At 48.2% G+C, this 20,767-nt stretch overlaps 1 protein-coding gene across 1 annotated transcript in view; it reads left to right on the top strand.

Annotated features, from left to right (window-relative positions):
* The window catches only part of LOC119952384, a 397,406-nt gene that overhangs the window by 271,323 nt on the left and 105,316 nt on the right, over nt 1-20,767 (top strand). The window contains exons 51-55 of the mRNA XM_038776091.1: nt 1,144-1,185; nt 5,519-5,560; nt 9,105-9,143; nt 10,240-10,281; nt 15,500-15,568. Of these exons, the coding sequence (XP_038632019.1) occupies nt 1,144-1,185; nt 5,519-5,560; nt 9,105-9,143; nt 10,240-10,281; nt 15,500-15,568 (234 nt within the window). The remainder of the gene's footprint in view (nt 1-1,143; nt 1,186-5,518; nt 5,561-9,104; nt 9,144-10,239; nt 10,282-15,499; nt 15,569-20,767) is intronic.

Genomic DNA, 20,767 nt, shown 5'->3' with positions numbered 1-20,767 from the left:
AAGAGTGGGCAGAATGAAATGGGTGCATCTCACAGCCCCTCCCTGACATATCTCCCACTCCCCGCAAAGACGCAGGGAAAGATCAACAGGGACAGGTTGGGTGGTGTTGAACACCTCCCACTTCCAGTAATGAAGACCTGGGCAGAAACCTTTCTTGGCAGCGTTTCTACCCAGAATCCAATTAACACCCCCAAGGGCCTCAACTGGCTGCCGTTGATTGAATATCAGTCAGATGGGGTCTTGCTATAAGTGGTGCCAGCCACTTGCTTGTCTATCTATTGTCCAGGTCTCGCTGCCAATGGACATGGACTGCTTCAGTATTTGAGGAACGGCAAAAAGTACCAATCACTACAATAATCACAAACATCTCACTTCTGATCTTATGTTGGAGGGAAGGTCATTGATGAAGAAGCTGAACATGCTTAGAAATCCTGTAACAAAAGGTTGTGGGATCATTGAGCAACTCCTGTAGCAATTTCCTGGGAAGATTGAGCTCCAATATGGTGACCTGCCGTCTCTTCCATGGACATAACATGCAGCCATGTCTGTCCCCTACTCCTTGTTCCTGTAGCCTCCAGGTGTGGATCACCTTGTTCTGCAAGACCTTTCCTTAGGTGATATGCCTCACAGCTGAATAGCAGGCAGTCTGGGTGAAGGCTGTGAGATATGGATGTGCAGTTTGCTGTAGAATAGCCCCCCCCCCCCCCCCCCCCCCCCCCCCCCCCCCCCCCCCCCGCGCCCGCAATCCCCCTACTTCCCGCATCCCAACCAGGAGCTTGCCAGTTTTTACAAATGGGCATGATCAAATGCAGTAGGGGGTTCCGCGAGTTACTGGTAAAATATTTGAGAGGGTAGGAAAGCACATGATCAGTCAATTGAGTAGCTCAATTGGCCCCTGGGTAGAGGTCTCTCCACCTTATCCTTTACTGATGGCAAATTGGCATGGAGACATGGAGATGATGGACAATTCAACCCTGTGCCCCGCCAACCTTCCCTCCATATCTTACATCACACTTCACCTTCACCCTCTTCCCAGCCTGTCCCTGACACATGGTAACATCAACCCAGCATCTGAAATTTGTAAAAAATAGTGTTAAAGTAGCTCATTTTCTTCACCAATATATTTTTATTATGTTTATGCAGAATTGATGAAGGTACAGAAGTCAAAAAAAATAATAATGCCAGGTAAATATCCAGGGCACGATTGATTGATTTGCTAACTTGTTGATTTGGAATGTCTAATAACTTCAGTTGATTCATCTGCATTTGATTTTCAATGCTTAATTGCAACTGCATGAAGAAATGATTAAAAGTAAGTTGCAGAATTGCCGTAATTCATTTACAGGATGTGGCGGGGTCGGTATTTAGTTGCCCTTGAGAAGATGGTCAGAAGCTTCCTTCTTGAACCGCTGTGTACCTACCCTGAGATGTAGGTACACCCACTGTGCTGCTGGAGGGAATTCGAGGATTTTGACCCAGCGACAGTGAAGGAACGTCGAATATATTTCCTAGTCAGGGTGGTGAGTGACAAGGAGGGGAACGTCCAGGTGGTGGGGTTCCCAGGTATCTGCCGCTCTTGTCCTTCTGGATAGTAGTGGTCGTGGGTTTGGAAGGTGCTGTCTAAGGAACCTTGGTGAGTTCTGCCAACGCATCTTGTAGCTGGTACACACAGCTACCAACTGCTCGTCGGTGGTGGAGGATTTGAATGGATGGTGTTGAGTTTCTTGAGTGTGTTGAAGCTGCACTCACCCAGGCAAGTGGAGAGTATTCCATTACACTCCTGACTTGTGCCTTGTAGATGGTGGATAGGATTTGGGGAGTCAGGAGATGAGTTACTCACCGCAGGATTCCCAGCCTTTGACCTGCCCTGGTAGCTACAGTATTAATGTGGCTGGGTTCAGTTCACTTTCTCATCAATGGTAACCCCCAGGATGTTGAGTGTGGGGGATTCAGCGATGATAATGACATCGAATGTCAAGGGGCGATGGGCAGATCCTATCTTGTTGGAGATGGCCATTGCCTGGTGCTTGAGTGGCACAACCCTGCCAATATTCAGCACAAGCCTGAACAGTGTCCAGATCAGTTTGCACTTGGACATGAACTGCTTCATTATCTGAGGATTCAGAAATGGTGCTGAACATTATGCAATATGTTTATTGACCAAAGAAGCAAGCGGTAGGAAGGATAAAGATTTATTTTACTTTAAAATATTGTCTGCCCATGGCAGTAACTATCTACAATCACAGTCCCCGTTGAGTCAGACAGGAAGTTACTTCATTTACAACAATATGTACACAGCAGCAGTTGTTCACCACTGCTTCCTTCTCCAGCCAGTACCACACTGGCCAGCTCTATTTATACAGCTGCAACTACTAATGATTGACCTCCCCCATTTGGGGAAGCTCCTGGGCGGGATTCAGCGATTGCCAACGGCAAAACCGCGTTCAGTGATCGGCCGGAGAATCCATTTTTACGCCGAAATCGTGGGGCAGTGCCGTTTTTCCGATGCTCCGCCCCCTCAAAAACAGCGTACTCGAGGAGTACGCCGCACGCCGTATGGACGGCCTCAGGACGTCACCTGAGGCCATCGCCCGATGCTCCACCCCCGATAGGCCGACTTCCCGACGTCATTGGTCGCCTGTCCTCCCAATTTTCGTCAAACTGGTGTGGCGGCTGCGGACTGTGTCCAACGCCACCACAGTCGGGGGGTGGGGGGGGGGAGCGGTGAGCCATTCCGCTGGCAGGGGGGGCTTCAGCGTGGGCTGGGGAGACTGGTCCGTGGGTGGTCCGGGGCTGGCGAGGGGGGTTACAGAGAGGCAGTGTATGGCAGGCCGAGTCCGCGTGTGGCTGGCACCATGTTACACGGCACGACTGCTGCCATGCCCAGCCAAGAGCCCGGCCATTCTGCATCCACATCGACAGGTGAAGCCGGGCTTTACATGGTGTGGCTGCCAACCCCCGACCGGGCGGACCATCGGTGCAAGGGGCGGCGCCGACATTTTGGTTGTAAGACCAGCCACATCTTCCGCCGGGGTCAGTGCGTTCCAGATCGCACACACAGTAAATACCGTTTGCTTATCATTAGCAGCCCCGACCCAGTATTCCCCGGGGCCTCCGTGGCTCTCCACCTCCGATGGGCCGAATTCCCGATGGCAAGGTTCACTTGTGCCTTTAAAAATCATGAAATCAACATTGTGGCTGATGAGGGAGAGACAGGGGATAACGAAAGCATCCAACATCGCCATAGTATTCTGACAGTTGGGCCGCTGGCCAGGGGGCTTCTACCAGGGCCGGGGGGAGTAGTGCACGATGGCCAGGAGGTGGGCTGTGGGGTCGGGGTGGACGGGCACAGAACACCATTGCTGCAGCCAGCAAGGTAGCCATGCAGCTGTGCACACCACTGACTGCCCACTGTGAACTGAGGGCCACAGATCGTATGGCTCCCCCTTCCCCCCACTCCAGGCCAGCCCCTCAGGTCCCCTCTGGCCCTAGCCGATACTGAATGCATGTGCTCCAACACAACCAGTGCCATCTTGTTGGCTGGGATGGTGTAGGTGTGGCGAGTGAAATGTGTATATGCAGCTGCAGCTTGTCAGTTTCCTGAGTGTTTATCACAGACTTAGTGAATCCTGCACTACTTCCTGTGGTAATGAATTCCACAGGCTCGCCACTCTTTGGGTGAAGAAATGTCTCCTTATCTCTGTCCGAAATGGTTTACCCTGAATCCTCAGACTGTGACCCCTGGTTCTGGACACACCCATCATTGGTAACATCTTCCCTGCATCTACCCTGTCTAGTCCAGTTAAAATTTTATGTCTCTGTGAGAACCCACCTCATTCTTCTGATCATGATGCATTTATTAAGCTACAATGGCCTCAGTAACATAATATGTCTTTAAATCATGTCTCTGGTTCAATCTGCAACAGTCAAGAAAGCCCAACAACGTCTCTACTTCCTACAGAAGCTAAAGAAATTTGGCATGCCTGCATCGACTCTTGCAAACTTCTACAGATGTGCGATAGAGAGCATCCTATCCGGCTGCATCACAGCCTGGTGGGCAACTGCTCGGTCGAAGATCGCAAGAAACTGCAGAGTGTGGTGAACTCAGCCCAATGCATCACACAAGCTTGCCACCTTCACATTGATTCTGTCTACACCTCCCGCTGCCTCAGGAAGGCAGGCAGCATTATCAGAGACCCCTCCCACCCAGGCTTTGCCTTCTTCCAGAACCTTCCATCAGGCAGAAGGTATAGAAGCCTGAAGACCCGCACATCCAGACATAGGAACAGCTTCCTCCCCACAGCTACAAGACTCCTCAATGACTCCCCCTCGGACTGATCTGTTCCCTGTAAGAACACTATTCACGACACCCTATGCTGCTCTAGCTCATGTATTTGCTTTGTTTGGCCCCTTGTTCCACACTGAAATCAATCACTATTTATCGATGTACCATTTGTCAATGTTCTCTGTTGATTATTCTTTTGTCTACTATGTACGTACTGTGTACGTTCCTCGGCCGCAGAAAAATACTTTTCACTGTACTTCGGTACATGTGACAATAAATCAAATCAAAATCAAATCAAAATATGCCCTCCACTCTGAACCTCAAGTGAACGTCTGTGGATTTCGCCCCAGAATACGCCAAAATGATTGTTACATCAAAGCTTCCAAACTCCACTTTTCCAAAGAAAATGAAAAGACTTGTTGAACATAATGCTTTCTGTGAGCAGTTTTCATTCTATCCAGGCTTTCCGAATGACACTTTTAAACAAAGCTCCAGCTTTGTGAATCTTTGTGAACAGCGAATCCAGTCCAGATTTTACACAAACCCTCCAGGATTTCTTTGTCTTGACTGCTGTCCAAACTGTTCACAATTGCTTTAACGCACGATTCCCAGACTCTGGGAAAATGGCATCAATCATTCAATTTATCTCCGAATTCTCTGTCCCACTTCATATCCAGTTACTGCAATTGTCACTTTAACTCAGAACCTTTTGTCTACTGTTCCTTGAACTCTTCTGAACAATACCTTCGGCCTTGTTATCTTAACTGTAGTTGTCTTCAGACATTCTTTCTGTTACAATTCCCTGGTTATCTGGACTGTATCTTGTTCCTTATGAAGTCTGTATCTTTGTAAAACCCTTGTCCTGTCCTTGGCCTCACCAGGACATCTGACAGGGTTCACCAATTGATATCGCCCCTTGTAGCGGAGTGCCCCATCTGCAGCTGGTGAAATGTCTGCGGTGGTGGGAAAGGCCCTTAATCGACCACCGAGTAGTTTTATTAGCTCTGCGCAGAAGGGTCATCGACCGCCTTCCTCACTGCTGGCAAAATGGCTTGGCGATGGGATGTCCGCTGCCCCAGACTTCCCTCGTCTTTTCCGAGCAAGTTCCGTAGCCGGACCCCCCACCTCCTAGCCTGTCCCTGAGGGCTGATAACACCAAGCCAATATCTGTCATTTGTAAAAATTATCACGACGGCAAATGTTTTTGTTAACAAACATATTTTTCTCCTGCAGAAGTGGTTGAGATAAGAAAGCCAAAACAAAGAGTAATGCCAGGTAAATATCCAGGACACTATTCGCTGTTTTACCCAGCTGCTGATTCGGAATGCTTGATAACTCCTGTTGATTCATTTACATCTTATTTTCAATCAGTAAATACAACAGCGTTGTGAAATAATGAACAGTAAGTTTCAGAGTTGCAGTGACTACTGTACCCAGTCGGAGCAGGTTGAGAAGACAAAAGGATGATTGGGCCTCGGTGAGGAGGGGAAGGAGTGAGGGGGCAGAAAGGATGAAATGGGTGGTGGACAGGAGAGAAGAGGGAGGACAGGAAAGAGGGACAGAGAGGTATTGGGTTTGCAAACGGTGATTGGGAACACGGAATGTATCTGGTAAAGGGGGAGCAGTGATGGGTAAATAGAAGCAGCAGAAAAATCTCAGGGTGATGGCGTTGAGTGATGTTTTCACTCTGTGATTTTTCTCTGCTGTGGGAAATTGTTTGTTGTATACCCACGGAGTGGAACCCCTTCCTGTTGATGAAGGACCCCCCGTGTTTACCCAGAGCACAGGAGGCAACATGCGTGGCATCAATTCCCTGCTGAATCTGGGGCATCCCGATGATGGCAGGGACTCCTGCTGCCTGGGCATCGTGATGGGCTTGGTCCAAAGTTTTATGTAGGCGGCTGCCCGGGCGAACGGGGCATTCTTGACTTCACAGATGCACTTGTGGGCTGTAGGTTGTGAAATGCCACACAAGCCCTGAAATGAACCAGAATTGGAAAGGTTCAGGGCCGCGGGGACATTGATGGCCAGGAGGAGGGGGTATCCACGCGGTGCCAAGTCTGCCAGGATATGGCACAGGTGCCACACCATCCGGTTGTTGAGGCAGAGCCTCCTGCGGCACATGCTGTCTGACATCTCCTCGAATGAACAGCGATGCCTGTACACCTTGGGCCCTCGCTGCCATTCTCCTTTGGGTTCCTCCCTGGACTGTTGGACAACCGGGTCCTCAGGATGTGGGGCGGGTCCCTGCACAGGGGCTGCCACCTCGAGCCTGCGTCGATCTGATGCCGCCATCTTCTCCGGCGCCTTGATGCCCGGACTGCCACCAGCACAGCAAGGGCAACTTAGAACATAGAACATAGAACAGTACAGCACAGAACAGGCCCTTCGGCCCTCGATGTTGTGCCGAGCAATGATCACCCCACTTAAACCCACATACCCCTAACCCAACAATCCCCCCATTAACCTTTACACTACGGGCAATTTATCATGGCCAATCCACCTAACCCGCACATCTTTGGACTGTGGGAGGAAACCGGAGCACCCGGAGGAAACCCACGCACACACGGGGAGGACGTGCAGACTCCACACAGACAGTGACCCAGCCGGGAATCGAACCTGGGACCCTGGAGCTGTGAAGCATTGATGCTAACCACCATGCTACCGTGAGGCCCCCAAACTGCTGCGGGGGCCACGATACCATCCATAATGTGGTATCTGTAAGGAGTTGGAGAGGGCGAGAGACCGACAATTAGTTATGACTTCCACCCTGGGACTTTCGAGCCCCTGAAGCCCACCCCCACCGTGACGTTCTTACATCCCCGCCTTCTCTCAGGGAGCCAACCAACAAGCTCAATGTGTCGGGACATTCCCCCCCCCCCCCCCCCCCCCCCCCCCCCCCCCCTTCCTCCCCCAACCCCGGCCACAGCCCCTGGGCACCAGACACCTGCCAGATACAGAACTTGGACCATGATCAGATACCACCACCCCCCTCCCACCCCACTCCAATCCTCACACTCATCCTCTGGCCGTGGGGATATCCCCAGTGCTCCAGGATGTTGACACCTTCAGTGTTGAGGTAAATTGTCCAGGCCTCACAATCTGACTGAGATGCCAAGCAGTAACCATCGTCTGCGACACGGCACATCTACCCAACAGGAATCCACTTGAGAATATTTTGTTTGTTGATGATCAACAGTACCACAATACCGTAGACAAAAGCACTAAAACAAACAACTTAACAGTCCACATATCACATTAACCATGAACCGACAAGGAGAAGGCTCCATGCCGCACACTACAAAATACCAATACAAACACAAAGCCAAAATAGTATTGTTCCACAAAGAAACAAACTACATATTAAACATGAAACAGTCATCAGTATAAATAAGTTACCAGTATCCGAATCAAGCCACCGCTCCCACCCGCAGCTCTAAGGAGCATGCTAACTGGAATGTCATACTGATCCAGAGCATGGAAGAAGAGTAAGAGAGCACCCCTTTCCGGACTCCCGCTGCAGACGAAAGGGGTTGCAAGACACAAACACACAGACTCCAGACATTAAATAGTAAACAGGCAACAGTATAATGAAGTTACCAGCATCCAAATCAATCTGCCACTCTCTTCCTCTCCTGCAGATCCTAGCAGTAGGCTCACATCAGTGGAGAATCACCTGGGGGCAATGCAGAAATACACTGGAAAGCCATACTGATGCAGAGCACGGCGGAAGAGCAAGATAGCACACTTTTCCGGGTTCCCGCCACAGACAAAAGGGGCTGCAGCAGACAAACACGCAGCTTCCAAACATCAACCAGTAAACAGTCTACAGTCTACAGGACAAGAACTCCCACCCTCACCCTCCCACCCTTCCCCCCCACAGCTACAGCAGTAGACCTGCATCAGTGGAAAATTGCTCAGGGATGAGCAAAACAATACACTGGAAAAGTCACACCGATGTAGAACATAACGGAAGAGCGAGGGAGCACACCCTCCCCCTCTTCAGCACTGGCAGTAGTTCTGGACTCCAGGCCACAGAAGCAAAAGGGGCTGCTGCAAGCAAGCCCACAGTCTCCAGGCATTAAACAGCAAACACAACAGTACAAAAGCAAGCACACGGCTTCCAAACATTAATCAAAAACAAGCTACAGAATGAAAAGGCACCTGCGCGGATCCCAAATTCAGCCTCCCCTGCGATCTACCAGCTTGCCTAGATCTGCTTTGAACGCAACGTGGCCATTAGATAACACCTACAGTTGGACTCTGTAGCTCTTGGGGCTTTACTACAACTACTTTACACTTTGGTGTCCATGTCAGGTACGTGTAACCGGCATGGTTTGTATAGGATACATCTTGAGGAGTGCATTAATGCAGGTGTGAGGTCAAAAATAGTATGTGACATGGAGGGAATGTACAGGTGGTGGTGATGACCCCAAGCACCTACTATCCTCCTCCTTCCAAGTGGTGGAAGTCGTGGGTTTAAGGAGGTTGTATCAAGTAGTCTTGGTGAGTTGCTGCAGGGAACTCTACACTTGGTACACACTGCTGTCACTGTGTGTCAGTGCTGGAGGAGTGAATATTTAAACTGGTGGATATGGTTTTGCTCAAGTGGACTGGTTTGTCCTGGATATTGGGGAGCCGTTGAGTGTCTTAGAGCTGCCCTCATCCAGGCAAGTGGAGGATATTCCATCACATCCTGATTTGCGCATTGTGGGATTCGGACAGTCTGTGGAGTGTCAAGAGATGAGCTCCTAGCCACAGAATTCTTTTAACAACCGATGATTTTGTTAACAAGGATATTTTTTTCATGCCTTTGCAGAATTGGTTGAAATAAAAGAGTCAAAAGGCGTATTATCAGGTAAATATCCGGGACAATAATGTTGGTTTTACTAACCTCGGCTGATTGGGTGTGGCTGATGACTTCTGTTGATCCACTTTGCATTTTATTTTCAATGCTCAAATGCGACTGCGTTAAATAATAATTAAAAGAAATTTCCAGAACTGCAATGACGGTGCTGTAACCAAATAAAACAGGATGAGAAGGTGAAGCAATAATTGGGCCCAAGTGAGGAGGGGACAGGGGACAGGAAGTCTGAAATGGGGCTGGACAGGCGAGAATCGGGAGGAAAGGGGAGGACAGGGAAGATGAACAGAGAGAGGGGACATGGAGGATTTAAGGGACGATTAGGAGGAGAGTGAGTAGGGGGCGGGGGGGGGGTGGTGGTGGTGGGCTGGGTGGGGGGAGAGTTTCTCTTCTGTGAGAGAAGGGCTGTAAAATTTCCTGTACAATGCGGATGTGATGAGGAATATTTTTCCCAAGTCCAGGGCTTTGGAACTTTTGCTCAGTAGGGAGGCTTGGGAATCTATGATTTCTAAGGGGGAATTGTATGATTAGCCGAGGAGGGTTGACTTCTGGTGAATCAGCTTGGCTTGTCCATTTGAACAGATCGGGCAAATCCGTTGGTAAATTTAGCCTCGAAGGGATGTTCATAGAGGAATTTCAGGATATTTTCTGTGAACAATTTGTAACAAATGAGAGAACAAACTATTTAAGACTTGTTAGGTGTAATGTCTCCAGTAGCATAGTGGGTGGTGCGTAATGTTTAGTCTGCTTGTCAACTCTTACTGGCTGAAAATATATCTAAGCAAGCCCTATTGAGTGCCACCCCACGGTGATTTGCATCAGCTGGGTGCCTTGCAGACCCAGGCTGAATTATAGGGGCTACCCAGGAGGCCTTGGTTCCCAGACACAATCCACAGGCCCAGCACTATATGGTGCTGGGCAGTCTATACATTCTCATCCTTCCCTGACCATTTTATAACATGTTCCAGCCTCTACCTCCCAACCTGTCCCTCAGGGCTTCAAACATCAACCAAACATTTGTATCCTGTAGAAATGATTATGGCAGCAGATGGCTTTGTTAACCAAGGTATTTTTCTTACATCCTTTGCAGATTTGGTTGAGCTAAAAAAACAACAAGAAAGAGAGAGATCAGGTAAAGTCCAGGTCACTATTCGGTGTGTTATTAACCCGCTGATTCAGAATTGTTTGCATTTTTTTCAACATTTAAATGCAACAGCGTTAAGAGCGAATTAAGTTTCAGACTGGCAGTGTCTTTGCTACACCCAGCAGGTTGAGAAGGTAAAGCGATAATTTGGTGCCGTTGAGGGAGAGGCAGGAGGGGTTAGAAGGGATTCAATGGGAGGTGGACAGGAGAGAAGAGGCAGGAATGGGGAGGACCGGGAAGCGGGACAGAGATCAGGGATATGGGGTGTCAAAGTGGTGATTAAGAGCAGGGAAGGTAGCTGGCCAGGGAGGGTATGGGATGGATAAATGGAAACAGCAGAACAGTCTCTCAGGGTGGTTGTGTTGAGTGATGTTTTCCCGGTGATTTCTGACAAGTCATCTCCCAAATTCCCAGGGCCCAGTTTCCTGTTTCATGGGGAGATGGGGATTAGGAAAGTTTTCTCTAATCCAGGATCTTGGAATTCCTGCGCGATTGGGAGTGTGACAATCTTTAATACCTCACGGCCAATTGTCTGGTTGGCTGTGGGGTGATGAATGGTATGGTGAGGAGGGGGGCAGGGGGGGTGAGGGGCAGAGTTATGGGGCAAAATTCTCCGACCACCAGCAGGGTCGGCGAATCGCCTGGGGCCGCAGAAAATCCCGCCCCCGCCGTGGCAGAGATTCTCCGCCACCCGGGAAGTGGCGGGGGCGGGAATCACGCCACTCCGATCGGCGAGGCCCCTGCGGCGATTCTCCGGCCCGCGATGGGCCGAAGTCCCGCCGCTGGGAGGCCTCTCCCGCCGCCGAGGTTTGAACCGCCTCTGGTGGCGGCGGGATCGGTGGCGCGACCGGGCCCCCGGGGTCCTGGGGGGGGGGGGGGGCAATCGGACCCCGGGGGGGTGCCCCCACGGTGGCCAGGCCCGCGATCAGGGCCCCCCGATCAGGGGCCGGGCCAGTGCCTTGGGGGCACTCTTTCTCCTTCACCGCCACCACGGCCTCGGAAGCGGAAGAGAAACCCACAGCGCGCATGCGCCGGTGGTGACGTCAGTGGCAGCTGGCCGCTGCCGTCACCGCCGGCGCATGCGCGAACCGGCGAAAGCCTTTCGGCCAGCCCCGCTGCCGGGCGGCGGGCCTGAAAGGCCGCTGGCGCCGGTTTTTGCGCCAGTTGGCGTGGTGCCAACCACTCTGGAGCGGGGCTAGCCCCCAAAGGTGCAGAGAATACCGCACCTTTGGGGAGGCCCGACCCCGGAGTGGTTGGCGCCACTCCCCTACGCCGGGACCCCCCGTCCCGCCGAGTGGGGGAGAATCCCGCCCCTGGTTTGTTTTTCAGTCTGCACTAATACGCAGACGGTGGAGAGCAGTGTGAATTTGATGAGTAAATAGCCTCACTGCCTCGTGGGTATGTTGGGAGAGAAGAAGGCGAACGGACCACATACTGGCAAGAAATTTACTGGGTAGTAATCTGCCATCTATAACGGCATCTTTCTGGCACCTCCTGCAGCAAAGAACAAAGAAAAGTACAGCACAGGAACAGGCCCTTCGGCCCTCCAAGCCTGTGCCGACCATGCTGCCCGTCTAAACTAAAATCTTCTACACTTCTGGGGTCCGTATCCCTCTATTCCCATCCTATTCATGTATTTGTCAAGATGCCCCTTAAATGTCACTATCGTCCCAGCTTCCACCACCTCCCCGGCAGCAATTTCCAGGCACCCACTACCCTCGTACATCTCCTCTATCCCTTGCCCCTCGCACCTTAAACCTATGGCCCCTAGTAATTGACCCCTCTACCCTGGGAAAAAGTCTGATAGAGCTGGTAATAAACAGTACTGGTTTCACATTTTCCTGTGGACAATACCAGCAATGCTGAGAGGGGCCGCTCATGGTTGGGAACTCAGAGTCTGCATACCATTTGCCCCGGCCTGTACCCTGGTTTACATTGGCACAAGACAGGAAGAAACAACAGTGATAAGCTCTCATTAGATTGGAATAGAGCATGGACACGAGGGGTTACTTCCGACATGGGATAGGTCATCATACCTCATGAGATAACTAGCCCCAGCCTCAAGCTGGACAGCCTCTACTCAGTTGGGTGATGACCCACCCTGACCTGCTTGCTTCAAAGATCACGAGGAGCTGAAGACTCATCTCTCGACAAGGAGGTTGAGAATCTCGGCCATAGGCAAGACAAACTGAACAAAGAAGGCATCAGTCTTTCACTTGGCGACCTGGAAGTGTTGGAGGATGTTGCTTCCAGTTCAGGGGGTCTGAAGGAATCTTCATAGCCATACGTATGTTAGCTATCCTTACCTGGTCTGGCCTACATGTGATTACAGACCCACAGCAATGTGATTGACTGTTAACTGCCCCTCAAGGGCAATTAGGGATGGGCACAGTCTGTGACACCCATGTCCCATGAACAAATAATTTTTAAAAACTGTAAATCTTTATTGACTCTTGGAACTGTTTACAAATATACAGTAAAGAGTACACACTCAGAGCTGATTTGCTGGTACACTCTGCCCTGTGCAACACTGAGCTGACCCTGGATGCGGGTCATTTGCTCTCTTTTGTCACTGTGTAAGCGGTACTGTACTCCATCCCATATTAACCCTGTATGTCGCCTGACCCTTCAACAACACCTCCCCCAAGTCATTATCCAAAGTATTTTAAGTGAGTACAGTCATTGAGTTCAAATGTTCCGGCAGTCCAGAGGCCTTATAACCCTTCCATAATATCATTCCCACTCCTGTCGGAGGAGTGATAGGCTCTCTCACTGCTGGTTCCTCCTGTAGGTTCGGAGGCTGCTCTGGCATTTGTTCATGCTTTTCTGCTGACATTTTGACTGTTGTGCTGGTCACTGATTACGACCCAATTGCGTTTCTTGTGGGGTGGATGAACATTGTACTCATCTCCTTGTCATTTCTTTGCTTCTTCTGTTGTCACGTGTGTTGTCGTGCCATATGGGGAAATTCACATTACAAACATGGAACCCTTGTTCCGACTTGCTTCACAATTTTAACCCAAGTTTTAAGAACTTTCATCTTCTCCAGTTTTTTCCAATGTTTTTTTTCAATCAGCTCAGCAACTATTCTGGTAAGGTGTGTTGTCTTTGTTTCAGAACTATCCATGGAGCTTATATTTGTCTGACAACTTTTAGAATTCCTACAGTACAGGAGGAGGCCATTCGGCCCATCGAGTCTGCACTGACCCTTTGGAAGACCACCCTAGCAAGATCCAATTCCCCACCCTACTCCTGAAACTCCACCTTAAGGGCCAATTTAGCATGGCCAATCCACCTAACCCGCACATCTTTGGACTGTGGGAGGAAACCGGAGCACCCGGAGAAAACCCACGCAGACACAGGGAGATCTTGCAGACTCCGCACAAATTCCACTTCAGCTGGGCATTCAGTTCTGTTCATAATCTTTCTTCCATGATCACTGACTGCTCTTTGGACTATTTTGATTCACTCATAGATCGTCAGTCTGTTTCACAGAATCTTTCATCTGTTTTCAGAGCTTGGATTTGCTCTTCCATCTTGTGCATCTCATCCTTTATGTTCAGATTGGACTGAAGCTCAAGAAGCTCATCACTTTTGGTTGTTAATTCAACTTTCAGGCAACTGTTCCGATACATCAGCAATTCTTTCCCCTCTTTCAGACATTTTGCACGATCCTTACTAGAAACTTCTGATTTTTGATGTGTATCAATCTTTAACCTTGATCCATCTTTGTTGAATTTGCTTCTGCAAGTTAGTCATTTAAGTGTTTCCAGTCCTCTTTCAAGTGTTTACCTCCTGTAAGTGACATTCCAGTGTCCTCATCCATTCTTGTTTTTACAAACTCAGCTTTCATACATCAAAGTTGGTTCTTTATGCTGCTCAGATATTCTTTAGCAGAGGATAATTCCTCTGCGCTGTCCTTCAAGCTTAGATTCTGTAATTACAATTCTGCAAAGTGTTTTTGCAAAGTCTATTGTGAGCAGTTCCACGAGTTCTTGGCATTCTAGGTTCTTATTCTTCATCTCTTCGTACATATCATTGGAAATGTAACGTTTTCCCAAGTTTACTTCCAGGTGCCCGGCCATTTTCTTCAGCTCTATAGACTCTTTTTGGTACCTCGGCTTCCTACTGGAAAATAAAACATTCCTGAGTTTCCTCAGCGAATGGCTTTGTCAGTTCTTTCAAGGCTGCAACATTTCCTGCCTGCTCTTGTGCTTGGCTGTATTTCTGGTTGAGTTTTTGGCAGTCGGCAGATGAGTTACTCACCACAGAATTCCCAGTCTCTGACTTGCTGTTGTAACCACAGTATTTAAAGAATACTCCAATTAGTTTTCTGGCTGAAGGTAATACCCACGGGGGATTCAGTGATGGTGGTGTCACGAAATGCCAAGGGGAGATAGATTCTCTTGTTCAAGCCTCCAACAATCCTCTTCCTTTGTGCCATGACTCCAACCAGTGGAGTCTTTTCCCCTTGATGTCTGTCGACTTCAATTTTGCTCGGAATCCTTGATGCCACGGTCGATCAAATACTCAGTCAGATCATTGTGGGTTTACCGACCATGGAGTGAAGAGTTTCAATTCAGTTTGAGAAGTTGCAACTCACCGATTGTAATTTATAATGGACTATTACCACAGCAGCTGACTTCATTAACTAAAATATTTTTGGGCCGTTCGTTAAGAAGGAATCTCTGTCTGCGGGGAATTACAACTTGAAGGGTATCAGGAATGGGTCTTTGAACATTGATTTTGATGCGTTTTTGTTTCAGGAGCTTATGGTTACATTGATCGCTTGATCATGCTACCTGAAAGAACAGGTTGAAAAAGTAGATTCTTGTTGAATACTCATTGTGTCGAAATTTGGCTTGGGAGATGGTGCAATGGGCACAATGAGAATGGCTGTCCTTTATCTTCCATTCCATTGCCTGCACTGGAAGCGATAACCATTGGCTGATTATTAAAGGCTGGCCAATCCTCTATCAGCTGACTCAAGTTTGTGCACCGTACCATTGACAGGTTTTGCATTTATTTAGCTTGATATATCCAGAACCTAACTCTATAAATGCTAATCACAACCCCACCTACAGATTTAATTTAAATATTGACACATGAGTTTCATTGCAACCGCAAATCATTTGTAATTTGTACTGGATTGTTAGAACAACAGGTGATATTGTAAACCACGATTTTCTTTGTAATGTTCATCCAGGAATAAGCATTGAAGGGATTATTGGGAAGAAACTGTCAATACCAATACATTCAATAATTCCAGAACAAGGTAATCATTGCTGATTTCTTTTAACTTGCTCATTCATAACTGCTTTTTATGACATTCTCCTCTTGTTTTAACATTGAACTGTCACGTGAGAGTACCTTTAAGAAATGGGTGTTTATCAAATAGCTGTAATGGATGTATCTTTAAGAAATGGGTGTTTATCAAATAGCTGCAGTGATGTCAGAGTGTGGGTGGAGCTGGGCTGTCTGCCTGCTTTTACTTTAGTTTTTGAGTTGGCAGCTACAGTGTGTGTTTGGTTTCGTTTTCAGAGTTGGACCTGCATCCAGCCAAACATGGTGTAATTTTGATCTCTCTCTGCATGAAAAGAATGTCTTCAGATCACTTGCTAATTTAAAAGTGATAACTGCTCTCAGTAGAGAATTTAAACCTGCTGTCTTTGTTAAAGAGGGTATTTGTTTTATGGATGTTGCTAGGAAAGATTAAGGGTTACTTATGGAGTACTGTATTCTTTGGGGGAAGTATTTGAGTTGATAGTTGCTAAGATGTTTACTGTGTGTTTATAAAATGTTAACTGGTATCATATAATAAACATTGTTTTGTTTTAAAAGTCCTTTAGATCTCTGTTGCATCACAGCTGTAGAGTGGACCTCTGTGCTCCCCATAACCAAAATACATTAAAGGTTGTCGGTCAGGTGAACTCCATGATACAGTCTGGGTTCTCTAAACGCTGGCCTGTAATAAATTGGGGGCTTGAGGGATAAAAGTCTATTTTTCATGATTGGATTGGCTTAGTGAACTTAAAGACAATGAGGGGTGAGCATATTTGTGGTTGCTTTTCAGATGTGGTATACCAGTTTAAGTAGGGAGTGTGTTGTGGACAATGGCTCTTTCATAGGCTCGGAAGTTTTTTGGGGTGGAGAAGGTCACATGCAGTACCTTACGAACAGAGACTAAGAAAAGGCTTTTCGATTTGGCAAAAACATTGCAGTTGGTGTTATCTGACACCATGCAAAAAGAAGAGGTGCTTATGGCGTTAGCTGAGCCTTTAAAATTGCCTGAGATACAGTCTGACTCATTGGAAATGGCAAAGATCCAATTACAAATCAAGCAAATTGAACATGAAAAAAAATTAAAGCAGCTTGAATACGAAATGAGAGGAAAAGAGACAGAAGAAGAAACAAAGAAAGAATAGCCCGAGCAGAACAAAAAGAAAAAGAGAGTGAGGAAAGAGAAAAAGAGAGAGAAAGGGAGATACAGATCAGGGAAAAAGAAAAGGAGAGAGAAGAAAGAAACAAAGAAAGAGAAAGGGGAGGAAAGAGAAAAAGCGAGAGATTGAACTTCAGAAAATGGCCATGAAACATGGCAGTCAGTTAAAATTGACAGACGTAAACGGAAACGTACAGTTGGAGGATAGTGATGAGGATAAAGAGAGAGAGCGTCATAGGTGAGGATCTATTTAAATATGTCTAAGCATTCCCAAGGTTTGATGAGAAGGAGGTAGAAGCCTTTTTCATTTCATTTGAGAAGGTGGCTAAACAAGTATTTGAGTTAATTGTTGCTAAGATGTTTACTGCGTGTTTATAAAATGTTAACTGGATTCATATGACAAACATTGTTTTGTTTTAAAAGTACTTTAGCTCTCTGTTGCATCACACCTGTAAAGTGGGCCCCCTGTGCTCCCCATAACCAAAGTACATTGAAAGTTGTGGGTCAGGTGAACTCCATGATATACTTTGGGGTTCTCTAAAGCCTGGCCCGTAATAGAACCCACAGACATGCTGTCAATTTGCAGTTGTTCATCTGGTTGAAAAGGTAAAGAGGACAATTAGGCCCAGGTGAGGAGGGCGGTCATGGGAGGAGGTGGCTAGAGGAGGTGAGGAGAGGGGAAAATATTTAGTGAAGATGGTCAGGAAGATGGAGACTTTTAAAAATTAATTTGTGTAATTCGAGCATTGCTGGCAAGGCCAGCATTTATTACCCATCCTAATTTCCCTGGAGAAAGTTGTGGTGAGCAGCCTTCTTAAACTGCTGCAGTAAACATCTGGTGTAGGTGCACCCACAGTCCGGTGATAGGGGGAATTCTGGCCCAGTAGCAGTGGGGGGACAATTATATAGTTCCAAGTCAGTTGGAGGAAATCTTGGAGGTGGTAGTCCCACGTGATGGCTACCCACATCCTTCTAGAGGTCAAAGTTTGAATGGTGTTGTCAAATAAACCTTGGCGAGTTGCTGAAGCGCATCTTGTCGATAGTACACGCTGTATATCGGGGATAGGAGGAATTAGAAGGTGGTGGATGGGGTGCCAACCAGAGAGGCTGTGTTATTCTGGATGGTGTTGAATGTTTTTGGAGCCGCAGTAATCCAGGCAAGAGGAGAGTATTTCATCACACACCTGGCCTGAGCCTTGTTGATGGTGGACAGTCTTTGGAGAGTGGGGATACATGGTTTGGTCACAGTGATTGGAAATCTGTGGATGGCTGTGGAGAATTATGTGGGGGAAGTGGGAAATGGTTTGAAAGGAAGAGGGGTGAAAAAAAAGAATGTCCTGTGATTAGGTGGAAGCAAGAGGTGATGAAGGTGACAAAAGATGCCAATAACGGGAGAAGACAGGGCAGCACGGTGGTGCAAATGGTCACATAGCCGAGGTCTCCGGTTCGATCCCGGCTCTGGGTCACTGTCTGTGTGGAGTTTGCACATTCTCCCCGTGTCTGCGTGGGTTTCACCCCCACAACCCAAAAGATGTGCAGGGTAGGTGGATTGGACATGCTAAATTGCCCCTTAATTTAAAAAAATGAATTGGGTCCTCTAAATTAAAAAAAAATAATTTAAAAAAATAAAAAATGACAGAAATAGATAGGTTCTTGATTAATAAGGGGATCAGGGGTTATGGGGAGAAGGCAAGAGAATGGGGATGAGAAAAATATCATCATTGAATGGTGGAGCAGGCGCGATGGGCCATGTGACCTAATTCTGCTCCTCTGTCTTATGGTCTTATGTTAACCAAAGGAACAATATGCATTTAAGAGCCAGAGGATGCGTAAATTGTTTTAGATCATAGAATTTACAGTGCAGAAAGAGGCCATTTGGCCCATCGAGTCTGCACCGGTCCTTACAAAGGGCACCACACTCAAGTCCACATATCTACCCTATCCCCGTAACCCAGTAACCCCCACTTTACCTTTTTGGACACGAAGGGCAATTTAGCGTGGCCAATTCACCTAACCCACACATCTTTTGGTCTAACAGCAGAGCTTCTAATTGACTGGAGAATTGCTCATAGCTGCATAGAACATACAGTGCAGAAGGAGGCCATTCGGCCCATCAAGTCTGCACCGACCCATTTAAGCCCTCACTTCCACCCTATCCCCGTAACCCAATAACCCCTCCTTAGCTTTTTTATCACGAAGGGCAATTTATGGTGTCCAATCCACCTAACCTGCACATCTTTGGACTGTGGGAGGAAACCGGAGCACCCGGAGGAAACCCACGCAGACAGGGGGAGAACGTGCAGACTCCGCACAGACAGTGACCCAGCGGGGAATCGAACCTGGGACCCTGGCGCTGTGAAGCCACAGTGCTATCCACTTGTGCTACCGTGCTGCCCCCATCTTTGTGGTGTGGCAGCAGATTGTACTTTGCCTTGGCTCGTGCTCCCGTCCTTATAGAATTGCACACCCTCTGATCTCAACGTGAACATGGACATTGTCACCTATTGAAACCCGTTTGGAATTGCTTCAGAAAGTGAGATGGTGCGTGCTGGATGATGTGTGACTGGCCGACCGTGTTCAGGAGAGTTTAATTCATGTATCACTTAATAAGTGAGAGGCAAACGCATAGCTAACTGATGGACAGTCCAATCTAAGGAGTTTGCGGCTCCATTTGCCAAGGTTGCAAATGGCGACGTAGGTGCAAAGTTCCGTGAGAGGCCAGAAACACTAATCTGCTGCCGAAGTTTCAGGACTTCATGACCCCCGCCATTGAGATAATGAGGTTTCACCCAGGATGGTCATTTCAATCCATTATCCTCTAAGTAGCAGGCAGTCCTGCCATAACCTCCCCCCTCATTGCAAATTCCAACCTCATAGGCATCCCAGTAGAGTTACGCTCAAGGCTTCCAACATGTTTTACAAAAATGTGAGCCTGGTGACCTCACCTGCGAGGGGAGGTTCAGAGGTGAGCCCGCAGGTCGCCATTATCCACCGGGGAGTCCTTGAGGAATAATGCACCGGAGAACTCTAGCGGGGGAGTCAGAAGTGAGGGTGGCAGGTCCGAGGGGGGGCAGGCACCTTGGCAGCACAGGGGCGTAGGCAACGTGCCAAAGCGGAGGTGGGGTGGGAGGCAGTTTTGGGGGGGGCCACCACTGTCATGGCCCTGGGAAGGGGGGGGGGGGTATGGTTTGGCCCCATAAGGGGACAAGGGAAATGTCCATGAGATGGCAATGAAGCCACTAACAGATATCAACCCCCCGAGGCTGGATTAATATATTAACTCCAAATTTGAAGTTTGGTGGGAGGGTGAGCTGTGAGGAGGATGCAGAGATACCTCAGTGGGATTTGGACAGGCTGAGTGAGTGGGCACATGCATGGCAGATGAAGTATAATGTGGATAAATGGGAGGTTATCCACTTCGCTAGCAAAGGGCTGGTCTACGCCTAGCTTCGCTAGGGGCTGGTTTAGCTCACTCAGCTAAATCGCTGGCTTTTAAAGCAGACCAAGCAGGCCAGCAGCACGGTTTGATTCCCGTACCAGCCTCCCCGGACAGGCGCCGGAATGTGGCGACTAGGGGCTTTTCACAGTAACTTCATTGAAGCCTACTCGTGAGAATAAGCGATTTTCATTTCATTTCATTTCAAAATAGGAAGTAGATTATTATTTGAATGGGTGTAAATTGAGAGAGGCGGATACGCAGCGAGACCTTTGGTGTCCTCGTGCACCAGTCTCTGAAAGTAAACGCACAGGTATAGCAGGCAGTAAAGAAGGCAAATGGTATTTTATTACAATTGCATAGGGCATTGGTGAGGCCACACCTGGAGTATTGCGTGCAGTTTTGGTATCCTTACCTGAGGAAGGATGTTCTTTTAAAAAATAATCTTTATTGTCACAAGTAGGCTCACTTACAACTGCAATGAAGTTACTGTGAAAAGCCCCTCGTCGCCACATTCCGGCGCCTGTTTGGGTCCACAGAGGGAAAATTCAGAATGTCCAATTCACCTAACAGCACGTCTTTCTGGACTTGTGGGAGGA

Source organism: Scyliorhinus canicula, chromosome 17 (genome assembly GCF_902713615.1).
Source record: "Scyliorhinus canicula chromosome 17, sScyCan1.1, whole genome shotgun sequence".
NCBI lineage: Eukaryota > Metazoa > Chordata > Chondrichthyes > Carcharhiniformes > Scyliorhinidae > Scyliorhinus > Scyliorhinus canicula.
The sequence above is the reverse complement of the archived record's forward strand: the minus strand, read 5'-3'. Positions and strand labels throughout refer to the sequence as shown.